The sequence below is a fragment of the Poecilia reticulata genome, linkage group LG15, assembly GCF_000633615.1.
Source record: "Poecilia reticulata strain Guanapo linkage group LG15, Guppy_female_1.0+MT, whole genome shotgun sequence".
In the NCBI taxonomy this organism is placed as follows: Eukaryota; Metazoa; Chordata; class Actinopteri; order Cyprinodontiformes; family Poeciliidae; genus Poecilia; species Poecilia reticulata.
In genome coordinates this window covers 13,372,591-13,386,845 of record NC_024345.1, presented here as the reverse complement: position 1 = coordinate 13,386,845, position 14,255 = coordinate 13,372,591, and the positions used below count along the sequence as shown (strand labels likewise).

General features: G+C 36.6%; 1 protein-coding gene across 2 annotated transcripts in view; it reads right to left on the bottom strand.

Moving 5' to 3' along the window:
* The window catches only part of LOC103476778 (VPS10 domain-containing receptor SorCS1-like), a 62,088-nt gene that overhangs the window by 31,712 nt on the left and 16,121 nt on the right, over positions 1–14,255 (bottom strand). The window contains exons 1-9 of one of the 2 annotated variants that reach the window (XM_008429351.2): positions 11,661–11,747; positions 10,010–10,077; positions 9,073–9,172; positions 8,704–8,862; positions 6,196–6,269; positions 3,036–3,100; positions 1,747–1,865; positions 1,345–1,434; positions 547–726 (exon numbers count right to left, since the gene is read on the bottom strand). In XM_008429351.2, the coding sequence (XP_008427573.1) occupies positions 547–726; positions 1,345–1,434; positions 1,747–1,865; positions 3,036–3,100; positions 6,196–6,269; positions 8,704–8,862; positions 9,073–9,172; positions 10,010–10,068 (846 nt within the window). In that variant the 5' untranslated portion in view covers positions 10,069–10,077; positions 11,661–11,747. Of the gene's footprint in view, positions 1–546; positions 727–1,344; positions 1,435–1,746; positions 1,866–3,035; positions 3,101–6,195; positions 6,270–8,703; positions 8,863–9,072; positions 9,173–10,009; positions 10,078–11,660; positions 11,748–14,255 lie in introns of those variants that run through there. The other variant, XM_008429350.2, reaches the window with a different exon arrangement.

Here is a 14,255-nt window from a genome sequence, read left to right as displayed (position 1 = left end):
TGCGCTGCTCAAACCCACCCCCTTTCTCTCTGTAAGGATGGCTCCCGATGGCAATGGATGAACAATTTCCCTGTGATGTTAGGTGGTTTCTCCATGGTGAGCACAGCTGCAGCAAACCTGTAATCTTTAGCTTGCACACACAGTGCGGGGGAGGGTGTGAGCAGCGCATACACAAGCGTGATTGACAGTGCTAAGGCCTCTCTTACTCTTCAAACAAAACATATTTTAACAAACCATTTGAAACATATGGATGTGTATTTTTTTTATAAGTAGGTCAAATATATTTATAACAATATAAAATTCCCATCTGCAAGAACATAAGCCAAACTGTTTTCAAGATTAGGTAGCTTATAGGCTAAATTAGAAACACTGCTGTAAAATAAAATAATAGTCTTTTAGCCAGTAACCTAAATGAGGCCTGACAATGAATATAATATAACATGATGATACAAGTTGCAGCAAACATAAACTTACTTCAGCTCATGTCAGGATCAAAACCCAGCAGTCAGATAACAGCAGCAGCCTCACAGCACAGTAACTGCTTACCTCATAGAGGTCTATCATAACATTGTCCTCTGGACCACCGGTGCTAACAACATCCTCCAGCATCAGAGTGAAGAACAGTCCTCTGTAGTCAGACATGTAGAGGTTGTACGACTCATTCTGATGCCAGTCTTGAATCGCTGCCACCACCTGGTTTTCGTCTGTGCTGATTATCTGCAGGTCCTAAATATGAGAGAACAACAAGGGAAGGTTTGAGATTTTGTTTTAAATGGATGGCACTAATTTTATACAACTGAAAAGATAACTGTCTGGGAATCTACAATAGCAGTGAGCAAACAGTGGTCACACAGGGGAAGCAGTAATGTGTTAATTCTTAAATCACTCCCCAGCAATTAGACCGGGGGCGGCTAACGCTGTGCACCAGAAATGAAGACTGACTTCATTTAGTTTTACTGAAATTTTAATATAGAGTGAAACATGTAAGGCGATATGTGCCCTTCTCAAGGAGGTTTTCACAATTTACAAGACTGGAGTGGACATTTTGACACTTTACTGCGACAACTCTGAAAGCATTGACGTTGCCCGATTATTCTGACCCCGACTGCCAAACCACTAATCCACCTAGCTGCGTTTGTGCCTCGTGGGACAAAAGGCAGATTGGCGTAAAAGAAAAATAAAATGTTTCTTTAGCATTCTGAAAGATGCTCACTTGATTTATGTTTCAAGTCAACATCTGTTGTATGGATTTTAAGATTACATGTCATGATTGTGGGTAGCTAAAGGCATGTCTGGAAAATAACAATGTGAAGAATCTTAAGAAAATATTAGATGCAGTTTTACCTTAGGGAGGGTGTATTTGGGAAGCTTCATTGGGTAAAAGGCATGTCTTTTATATGACACATAATGGACAGCCTGGCCACTGACTGACACCTTCAAGAGAAATATACCCAACATATTTTAGGCAATCACAATAAACACAAAAATACATTGATTACTGAAAGCTTCTGTTAAAAATAAATAAATCCCACCATAAAAATCTTGCGTTAGTCTCTAATTGTGATGCTTAAGTTTAGTTGCAGCAATAAAAGGCAGTGATTTTATTTTCATCCCTTCCTTTGCCAGCATAATGCCGCCTTTTAGTAAATGAAAAACATGACTGTACATTAAGATGCGGTTGAACGCACTGATTTTACAGCTTTTAATCGTCTTTTAATGAAGCCAGACCTTGCAGTAAAAACCCACCTGGATGAAAACGTATTCATCCTGCACCACCAGGGAGTTTGGGATTATAAATCCGGGGAAAGGTTTGCCCTTGTTTCCATCTGAGCAGTTCTGAAGTTTGCAAGTTATGTACTGCGACCCTGTGGGTAGTGGAGAAAATATCGCTAAGAATGCAAGAAATACAAAAAACAACCCTCTGTAGTCTAAAATCAAGGTTTCTCACCATTTATACCCATGATACTAAGTAATACATAGAGGATAAACTACAGACAATTAATTTTTTTTGTTAGACTTGAAGGTGTCATATTCCCGTATATGAGGTAATAATGTTCCATCTCTGTGAACAATAATACACATCAGTCACCAAACAACATTTCTTTCATCCCGTATTCATCTGTGTGGACATTTTTTCCTTATTGTCAATACTTATTGTGTGTAACTCCTTCTTCAAAGTCATTTAGCTGCATTTCAAAAAAAGTATTAGTAATTTACTAAAAGCTTATATTAAGTTGTAGTTTTTAGAATTGCTCGAAACAATTCCAACCAAATAAAGGGGCTGCACAGTGGCGCAGTTGGTAGAGCTGCTGCCTTGCAGCAAGAAGGTTCTGGGTTCAATTCCCAGCCCTGGTCTGTCTGCATGGAGTTTGCATGTTCTCCCTGTGCATGCGTGGGTTTTCTCCAGGTACTCCAGTTTCCTCCCACAGTCCAAAAACATGACTGTTAGGTTAATTGGTCTGTCTAAATTGCCCCTAGGTGTGAGTGTGTGTGCATGGTTGTTTGTCCTGTGTGTGTCTCTGTGTTGCCCTGCGACAGACTGGTGACCTGTTCAGGGCGACCCCACCCCTTGCCCAGAACATTAGCTGGAGATAGGCACCAGCAGCCCTCCCAAGCCCACCAAGGGTCTAAGAAAATGGATGGATAGAATTCCAAATAAAACCTTTTGAAAGCAAATGTCTATCAATAAAACTATCCAAATCTGTGAAATTCAAATTTGCTTTTAACAAATAGTAGTAAACCTACCTTACTCCTAATGTTGATTCCATTTACTATTTAAAACAAAAGCTGTCCTTGTTCCTCAGGTACCAACTCGAGGTGTAACAAGTTGGCCTGATCATTAGCTGACTCAAACCTAACCCACAAATGTTTTATCTTTCTTCCCAGTCAATGAGACCCCTATGGATGCAGCTCCACCTTTCCAAAGTATCCATTCCTTCAACCTCTTTCGTCTTTGATTAAATCAGTGGATTGATGTAGTTCAGGTTTTGTTCCTCAAATTGCATGAGGTGAAAGATCTTCTGTTTTTGACTCACGTCCATCTGAGACGGTGATCTCGAGGTGGATCATCCCCTGGTCTTTGTCCAAACCCAGTCTAGACCTGAAACATTGAGAATCGTTGGATTTGTGGTTACAAATCAACATCTTTGTGAGATACAGGGAGTTTTAAAAGTATTCCCACTCATTCAACTTTCTTCACACATTCTAATCACAAATGTGTCAAAACAGGATTGTATGTGATTTTCTGAGGAAAATTGTACGTGGTTTATAAATTGTCTAAAAAAATGTAATCAGAAAAGTGTGCTCTAAATTTATATTCATCTCTCTCAGTGAATATTTTGTAGAATATTTTGTACCTACCAGCGTTTCACATCTAGAGACTAACATTTTTACTTAGTCAGACTGGATGGAGTCCATTTGCAAACTTCAATTCTGGCACAAATTTTCAAAAGGATATCTACTTCTAGGCAAAGACAGGACCGTTTTAACACCATAATTAATCAAACTAAATGAATTCACATGCATGCCACAGTCTTCAGATTTTATCCATTCACTAGTTATTTTGGTCAATCAGATAAAAGTCAAATGAAATAAACTGAATTCGAAAGGCATGGATAGCTTCACAAGGAACTGTATTATTATTTAAAATATCACATTATCTTCATAATCTTTGGCTGGATACATGATACAAAGCAGTGTTATTAATATCAATAACCTGCTTAAATAAAGTGTTGTCTGTGCTGTGTAGAGAGTATCGTGTTTCCTGAAGAAACAGTGCGCCTCACAAAACAAGTCAATGCCCCGTCTACATTTTTCAGTGGAACGAGGTTGTTTTTAAATCAGCCGCGAGTTAAATAACTTAGGGGAAAACTATGAATTACTCCCACATATCAGCTGTGCAAGCACCACGACTTTATGTCAAGCAGGAGCTGCCATCTGCAGTGGATCACAGAACAGCGTGTACTACCTTGTCAGAAACATCTGCAGGGTGGGCCGGAATACTAATGTGTGCATTTATTTGTAATTTCATAAAGTTGCCCAGCTGAAGCAGTTCACATTGAAACAAAAACACTCTTAGTTCTCAAAAGGACAAAGCCATTATTATTATTTACACATAATCAAATCGGCAGTCTCCTCTGAGAGTGAGTGTTACTGAGCTACAGAAAACGGGATTCTGTCGACGTATCTTTGAGACGTAGAATAAAACCTAGAGAAGCTAAAGGAGCAAAACAAAAACAAAAAAGGTGCAATAAGAAAAATGTTTGCTTATATTTAAATATCTAATTTATCTGGAGAAGGTTCTCAGCTTGTGAATTATTTACTCTATACTGGCTGTATTTTATTTTATTTTTTTATAAATTTGATTTTAAAGCTGTCAATAGGACAAAACACTTCATCATCATCTTTGCTGCTGTGAGAAACCCATAAACAAAGTGAAGCGGTGTAGAAGTTATGTACCAAACAAAGATCCTTTCCATCATGGCGTCTTGTAGGAGACACAGCAGTGCTCTTTATTGTTGCCTGAGGAGTCATAATACGACGGCCTGATCTTTAGACACCGACTTGAAGGACGTTTGACCTGCTCTGCTCTTTTTCTTTTTTGTAAGATGTACTTAGCCATTTCATTCCCCTTGAACTACAGATTCTTCATCGTAGCCGTTAAGCACCAAGCAGCGGAAGTGACCACTTGTTGTATTAATAGCAGCTGTTGTGACAGAAGATGGGTTTCTTTCATTTTCCATACTGTGTCTGAACTATAATATAAAAAGCTCCCATCCTGCTTCCCTCAGCACTCTGTAATTGCCTCACAGCTCCATCTCTTTTAATGGACTTTCTGTCAAATACTTCATCCAATTCTATCAGTGAACAGCAGCCTGCACTCTTAAATAAAGCCTCACAATGTTACAGTGTTCTCCAATAACTAACACACGCCGCTACAATGTCTCGTAATGAGTGTGTGTTGGCTATGCAGCATGTTTCGGAAACAGGGTGCTTGTTAGTGGGATTTTGTAAATCATGTTTGAGTTTTGGATGAGTCGATAAAACAAGCTTTTTTTTGCTTTTTCTGCATGCTCTACTTTACGTGTTCAGTTGAAATTAAAATTAATTGTCTACAGTTTTCATATATAAATATATAAAGTCTTGCTAAAGAAAAAGTGCCACCTTTAACACATTTAACTAAGCATGTGCATGGAGAGCTGTCTTCCAGATGACACATTATTTAACCCCAGCCGATGCAATGGGTGGCTTTTCATTTCTTAAACAGCCAAAGTGTTTGTCTGCTTAGGAAGGCCCACATGATTTGCATCAAGCACAGAAAACATCTAAGGAAATATTTTTTTTATCTTTTCCTTTTCTTAGGTGGCAATGTTTTTGTGGACCAGGCAGAGTGAATTTCTCAGCTATTATATTCCATTTTAGTTGATTGCTTGTGTGTCATGCTAAAATTTGGTAAATCCAAATAAAAGCTGCCTGAATTAGGTTGAAGGTTTCCGTCGATCTAAGGTCACGGCTTGCTTCACAGTGTTTACTCCATGTTGTGTCTCTAACAATGGCAATGCAACAGTAACTTTTAAAATACACGGAGCAGAGAAGCCTAAAAATCATTGCAGCTAATAACTATAAAACCAATAATAAGTCGTCCAATTATCCAAGGTCACACACAAATCTCGATGAGCAAAACACTAAAATTGTCAGACAAGAAATTTAAAAATCTGCAGCAATTTACATCTCTTCATAAAGAATTAAAAGAAAAGAGCATATACTATTTTGATATGACTAAATTGAACATGCTGTTCATGTATTGCAAGGCTGTTGAAAATATTCTATGAAAAGTCTGCGTGTGCTCTTGAAATTTGTATCTTTATAAATAACATTGATCTATTTCACTGTGTAATGAAATATATACATTGACACGTAATACATATTATTCATCTGTGAAGCACAACTCATCTTAAATAGTAATTTTATCATTTTCTAAAAGGAGAAAATGTGCAAATATTGTGAAAAATATTTTACCTTGATTAAATTCAACTAATTTATGACATTTATTGCCACAAAAATTATGCTAACTGATCTTTTTCCGCAACACTAACAGTGTACAAAAACACCAGAGATGCTCACAATGTCAATGAAGTTTTCCAAAAAAACAACACTGCGCTATTCCACTGTTAAGTGACCGACAGATGATCTCACCAGTAGAATCTGTTGGGAACGACGTTGTCGTGCACAAGCTGCCATCTCTTCCCAAACTCAACGGAGACATAGAGCTGAAAAAATGAGAATGCCTTTGACAAATAAATATGACATGAAATACAGCATCAGCACATCCGAATATCTAACAGAATTATTTCTGGATTTATTTACAATTGCATTATTGAGCAGCTGCCAACTCTGTGAAGTTTTTGCAATCAAAATGCTGTTATTTTGAATAACATTCAGCAGCAGGAGGAAAATCTATTTGTTTTAGGTAAAGTGAAGTCATGCTTCAGTGCCAGGTTTTCAGAAAAAAAAAGTAAGATAATACAGTCTATTTGTTCTCACAGCAAGACACGAGACTCGTTCACAATGCGTCTGAGCAGGGTTGTAATCTAAAAACTCTGTGAAACCTCTCTTTTAACCGTCATTGCAGTTTGTCTTCTTGAAGCAACTTTATTCGTGCTCAAGAACATTAAAGATGCGTCATCTCGCTTCACTGATTGAGTGCCACGCATCCTGAGCTCTGAGCTTCAGAGGGATCAGCAGCATCGTTCTTACCCATCTCAGAACTCGCAACTTTTAGACAACATGACAGACGATCAATAAATGTAAAATGAAGCCAAGCTGACGTTCATTTTGTTCCTTTTGGCAGGAATAAAAGAAAGAAAACAATTGAGATACAGCTTTACAGAGACATACAGAATAGCCCGAAGGCAAACTTCTCCTAAGCGTCTTTATTTTGACCCACTGATCACTCTTTGCGAGGCTTTTCATCTTCCCTACTCCACCATTTATCTCACTTCTCAGACCTTGTCTGTTCCTCTCTCTGAAAATCAAGTCTTCTGGTAGCAAGCTGAGAAGGACTGGGTTTGGTATCCCTGCTGCTGAGTGGAGCAGATGGCAGGGTTCTTGCACATGGTAATGGATGCTGTGTATTGCGTTCACAGATGTGTGTATGCGTGTTGAGCTTAGGGATTTTTGGACGGGGGCGCGTTGAAATTGGGCCTCTGTCTCTTTAAAAACTCCTGCTCTTTCAAAGACCTTCTAAAAGTCATAAGTCACTCCTCTATTAACCCTTAACAGTGTTTTTTACCAGAATTGCACTAGAAGCAGCTTGCATTATGACCTCAGCAGATGCGCAGTTTACCCCAGGTGTTTCCTAATTGGTGCTGGCTAGTCTGAAGGAGCTGATTGGGGAAGAAGCTCAGAAACTTGGAGACTGCAGCTCAAAGGAGGAGCTTGAATAGTTGCCAGAGATTCAAGGATTTCTCAAAAATGCATGAAAGAATCAAAGCAACACTCCAGGTGTAAGGAGGGAATGACATTGTAACATGATGTAACGCTCAAAAATCATAAAACTGCCCATTTAACATACTGACACAGTGCCTTGCAAATATATTTATATTACCTTTCACATTTCATTACAAGAATGAATTTCAATATATTTGGGGGGGGNGATTTACATGAAAGACCAACAAAGTATTGCATAATTGTGAAGTAGGAGGATTTCTTTTTTTTTTTTTACAGTTTTTTCCCAATTTAAATCTGAAAATCCAGAGAAACCAATTTCTTTCATAATTTAAGTAATTTGTAACTAATTTGTGATTCCAAGACTTCATTTAACCCTTAGTAATTTGGGCATTGTCATCATGGCATTAGATGCCTAGATTGGGCCAAATATTACACGTGTATGCAAGGTGTGGGTTCATAACACCTGCAAAACATTTTAATAATTGTATTCTGTTGTGTTATGAATATTGCAGACTCTGAGAATCTAACAAAAACATTTATGCAATATATTGTGGAGTCCCAGTAAATGGGAATATGAATGGAGCAAGATACAATGCAGTCCTGGAAAAATTTAATCTGATGAAGCCTACAAAAGATTTGAGTCAGGGGAAGGTTCACTGAACAATGGTCATAAATATAAAGTCAGAGCTACAATGAAATTGTCTAAATAAAAACAGATTTATATGTTGAATTGGTAAAAATCCAGTAGTGAGACTTTAAAATCTGCCGTTTGACACTTTCAAATTTTTACGTGTAAAATATTATTGCGAACTACCCAGAATTTTGTCTTCACCTCCATAAATATTTGCTACTATGACTAGCTGTGTCATATAATATCCCAATAAACTGCAGATATAAGTTGAACTTTGTGTTTATTTAAAAAATATCACCGAGTGCAAGTAATTTTGCAACGTATTGTGTCAGTATAAAAGTCTCAGCAAAACAATTGTTTTTGTCGGGATCAAAGTTCCCAAATAAAGCTAAACAGCAACATGTATTTTGTTTTATTTAATAAAGATGTTTTTTTTTTTTTTTTGTAAACTTACAGAGACTACAATAAAATGAAGCTCTCAAACAAAGCTGCAAAAGGAGTGTAAAAGGTAAGCAACCCAAACACTTCGACTGACATGTTCTCACAAGGGCACTTTTCTTTCACATTTTCAGTTTTCGTTCTGATTTGTTCACGCTAAACACGAGTAGACACCTACACATTACCTTTTGGTCATGGCTGTAAGCCAGGATCCAGTCTTCTTGCTCCGGGTGGAAAAGCAAGCTGAGAATATCAAAGCCTAAGCTGTGTTTCTGATAGGACGCCCCCTCGTCAAGGCTAATGAGCAGGCTGCTCTCCACCTCTGGGTCAGTTAGTAACATGATCTGAGACAAGAAAGGAGATGGTGAAATCAGCAGCCTACTTTGACAACATTTTTTTTCCCACAGGGAATAAATGTGCTTGTTTGCTCCACAGCTTGGATAGATACACGCAGCCCGCTTGTGCATTATCGCAATGTTGTGCAAAAGACACTCTGCCTGTAAATTTATTCAGTGCAGGCAGGATTTTGACATGGCACACAGACAGAAACTCACCTTCCTTTTGTTGTTTGGACTCACATACAGGTAGCTCAGTATGCTCTTGGTGCCCACTTTCTCATTAAGTTTTTCATACGTGGTCCCATAATCGGTTGACCTATAATTGAATTACAGGTCAAAGTAAATAGGTTTGAGTGGTGGCTAAAGGACAACAGGGGCTTTAATAGTTATGATGCTGATGGGATCGTTAGGCACATCAAGCAAGCAGAAAATTACAGCAACAAACATCCTGAGGCAATCTGCTAAACAAAACGAGACTTTTTAGTGCTCAAAATGAACAAATATAACCCATGTGTCATAAATGGGAAAAATGTATATCAAATTTCCTCTTACTCCAATATTTGTTGCATAAAATGTCTAGAATCCAAGAATGAATTTGCTTGAAAGCTGAAATTGCTAAAATGTTGAACTCAAACTTATTGAGTTTAGAGAAAAAAACAGTACACAAGAACATATTTAATTGTTGCATGGTTGTGTTTTTTTCATAGATTTATTTATTTATTTATTTATTTATTTATTTATTTATTTATTGTCATTGTCTTGTAATATAAATTACCATGCTTTCTTCCTTCCTTTCTTTCTTTACTTAAAATGTAGGTGACTTCTACAAAAATTACATTAAAATGTAGTTGCAAACGTGAAAAAGTTCAAGGGATATTGAAACTTTTCCAAAATACTTAGAGCATACTTTATGTTGATTATATTATTATTATTATTAAGAGTGAAGGCGTCAAAAAGAAAAAAAATGTATAAGCATTACAACAATTCAGATATCGAACTACAACTGAACATTTAGCAGAGTGCAAACATTTTATGTCAGAAACAATTTTTAATGTCAAATCTATACTAATAAGCTACAAATGCTATAATTGCACCATTAATTTTTTCTGATATGTAAGCACTATTAATGTTGAAAATAGACAGAAAAGCTTACCTCCACAAAGAACTCTCTGTTACTCTGCCAGAGTTGAAGTCGTAGTATTTCGTCAACATGAGTATCACCTGCAAAACAGATCAAGCAGGTCACTGTGAAGGAGTGTATGATGACTGCAGACCAGCAGCAGTGAAGTGCCACAGAGGTCCTTTCCAGACATCACATTACTTTAAAGGCTCCAGTTGATCTGTTAAAGTGCCAACATTCAGTCCCTCAGACATTTGTCATATTGGCGTTAATCTCCATCATGCTTCACTAGGACACACCTCTGAAATTAAAAGGGGAGACGCACAGAAGGGATGGAGGGTAAATCTTGTTAATTGTCCCAGCCTCATGATAGAAACATGGCTGTCTGTAATAATAAAAAAAAAAAAAAAAACATATTCCTAATTATTTTAAGTTACATAAAACCACTTATTTATTTTATCTTCCCAATTCTCCTTGCTGCAGTGGGGGGAAAACCCCCCACAGCTCCAATCTCAAACACAGAAATGGTTTCTGCTGATGCAACTTCTGACTTTGAGTGTATTAAGATGCTCCAGCTAAGTATAAAATGTTCCGTGCTCTGCAGACAGGAAAACACATAGTTTCAATCTGTTCTTCTGCTCTGGAAACATGATTTTTTACAAGCCACGTATGCAAGCGTGCATCTAAAATCAATAGGGTATGCAACTCAAAACTAAGCAAATTAAAAGTGGTGTTTGCTTAAGGAGAGTAAATCTTAAAATGATGCTTGTAAGAGGCACAGCAAACAATGTCTATGAGTGTTAGCATGTTGAAATTCCAACGATTTAAATAGAACAGTTACCGCAAAGCTGACGTCAAAAACAAAAAGTGAGGGAAAGGTGGCAGAAAGAGTGGGAGGAAGATAACAAAAGAAGATGGTATAGAATTCAAAAGAAAGTGAGGGATGAGAGGAAGGAGAAACAGAAGAGAGGAGCAACTATTAACAAGAGTAAGATTTGTACATACTGCATTTAACAGCTCATTATTCAGAATAGAGCAACATATTACAGGAAACTGTCAGTGTTTTGGAGGAAATGAGAAAAAAGGAAAAGCAATTTTATTGTGTAGGAAATATGAGATACAAAGCAAATTAATGTTGGAGAAATTCAGGAGAAATTAAAGAATACATTAATTTAATAAATGTACTGCAAGAAAATTCAATTAGTAAAAGCATTCACATTTTAATTGTTTTTTGTTGTTTGTTGGTTCTGGACTGGGATTTTCGGAGGGTTAATTAATGTTAATTAATGAATAGGATAATATAAAAAAAAAAATACATGTAATAATAATAAAATTGACATGTTGAGCCACACTCCATACAAGTAGGTGGCGGTAATACACACAGAAAAATAAGTCTGACGTCAATCATCTGAGTTCCGACTTCTGAGTTAAACGGAAAGCAGAATAAATACAGTTCTCTCTCTATTTCCACGTTTATCTACAGACGGCTAGCCTGGTCATTGTCTTCCTATGCAGCTCAAAAAGGGGGCTGGTTTTAACTAGACTGACAGCGGGCCTCCCACATCTGTTTCCTCGGCTCTAATGTTGCTAGAAAACTTAGACGTACCTGAAAACTCAGACGTAACGTTTCGAGGCTGGTAAACATTAATACCTTCACTGTGTATTTGTATATTGATGTTACTACCTCCTTTGGAAGATGCAAAGTTGTATTTGAAGCAGTTCTTCTTGAGGAAGATTCTCTCCATGGTATTTAGACGTCAAATAGAATCATATCACACAAGCAGTAACCTAAAATAAGTAAGTACGGAAAGCCAAACGTGCCACAATTCAATAAATTAAAATGACCCAAAACTTTTTTTATATGAAACTGTTTACAAAACTTTAGATGCATGTATCAGATAAATTAATCTATCTGTGTCTTTAGAAAAAAAAAAAAAAAAAAACGTATTAATTGAAAAGATTTGTTTTTTTATAAATGTATTTCATGGTCATGTGCTGAAGATATTTTAAAATCAAAACCTCTCACAGGTGCTATGGAAAAGTAGTGTTAATCCCATCTAAGTGATTCTAATCTACAGCTGAGTTGCTGTGCAGGTTAGCCAGTCAAATACTAGGATTTATTTAGTAAGGTGCTAGCCTGGCCATTGCCTTCCTGTAAAAGTCTGCTTGACAAAAAAATCTTGCTTACAGTAATGTTGGGGCTTTCTCCTTTTCACTCGGATTTTCTCCGGTAGATTTTCTACTGAACCAATCAGCAAACAGAAGGAGACGTTTTGAATGGTGATGTCAATTTTCTGCACAAATTAAAAATTATTACAGAGTAATACACTGAAACCATAAAAGTATATTTAAAAGTTATTTATATTTTTGATGAACCGGTTCTAAGACGTCAAATGAAAGAAATCACAAAGCATGGATCTGAAATGATGGGGAAGAAGGGAAGATTAAAAATATATGTACTTTCTTTAAAAAATGATTGCAAAATAAGTCAAATTTCAAAGTAGTTACATAGTAATGGATGTCCTGGGTGAAGTCCCATCTCCAAATAATTTGTTCTGAGCCAGAGGCTCTGTCAGTTGGTCTGCATGTGATAAGTTTACTTGTTTTAAACTCATTAAATGTTTTTAACTCCACTCTTACTCCCACAAAACTAATTCAGAAATAAGAAGTTACATCAACATCTCAAACTGTGTGCAAGTCCTTTTACAATTTTCTCACAACATGATGCTGCTCTGCCACAAAAATCTAACAAATAGGCTGCATTGGATTACTGTAAAATTATAATGAAGCTGGATGGGAGTAGTTGGAAACAACTTGACTTTAATCAGAAGCCGCGCGGATGATTCAGTGCAGTTCAATCGCTGTTTTAAACTGAGTTCGTGGTTTGTTTGCTTTTTACAGAAGCATAAAAAAAGATTGGATGTTGAAGCTAATTATAAATCGTGGTGTTTGATGCTCTGAAGAGTTATTTTCTTTTTTTTATTTATTCAACTGTGCAATTAGTTTGATTCCTCTGACAAGCTGATCGTATCGTTTGCCAAATTAACCCAATGCAGCTGTGCATCTGTTAATGTGACTGCAAGAGGTCAGACTTGACAGATTTCTGTTACAATACAGTTGGCAACTATGAAGCACCAGCAATATAATTAGCATATGATATTGACGCATTTGGTTGTTTCTGACCTATTAGAAAGCAGCATGCGTTTAAAATTGGCTGTACGAACACAGAACTCATCTAAATCTGTATATTTAGTCTCACATAAAGATACGGTTTCATTTCATTTAGAATATTAATTACAAATTCCCCCCATGTTGTCCCCTATAAGTCATTTGTTGATACATATCGGGATGATTTAGATCCGCATAAAATATCTGAAAAATAAATAAAAAACCTGAGTTGTGTATAAAGAATGAACAGTGATTATAAAACAATTTCTACACCAACTGTTAACTCGCTATTGTGAATAAAGGACAAGTAAAACCAAGAGGCAAATTCGAAATACTGCTAAAAGCATTACAGGAATAAAGAAAGCATGTGAGTCAACTAAGCATAATACTAGTTCTGATCAAATAAAATAGCTTGATCTTTACTCAGAGAGTCTACTATTTGAGGTCAAAATAATTTTCTGTGCATATTCTGAGCAGTCTCAGAGAAGCTAACCAGGAGAAGCAGAAAAAATCTCAGTGGGCCCACTGGGATTATGGGCCATAAGGGCCAGTGTTAATTTAAGTCAATGACTGGAATGAAACAAAGAAGACAGACCAGACTCATTGCATAGTATCCAGCATTATGGTACATTGCTGTAAATTTGTCGTCTGATGTATTTCTTCTGTTTTTACTTTATTGTCCAATTTATGTTTAGTATTATCTAAAATTAAAGATAACATTATCATGACCCGAACAAAGACAAACAATTTCATTCATCAGAGAAAAACAAGTATCTGAATAATCTAGGCTGTTGGTGGTGAGGCTTTAGAGTCAGAACAAGCAGCAACCACAGGAATAAAGTTTGAACTTTTGAAGATAAAAGGAAACTGGCCGACAAGAGAGGCCAAGCAATTTGCATAGCTGCAATGCAACAACTGCTGAGGATATGCAAAAACTCTTTGGCTTGTTGAGAAAACAAAATTTGAAACTACAAGGAAACATTGTTCACCCTTCAATGGGTATGAAGATATTTTAAAAGAGAAAATAAATGAGTAAATTTAAGTTAATGAGTCAATAAATAAGTTATTAACTTACTTTCAAGCTCAGGCAATATTTCCAAGTATATATATA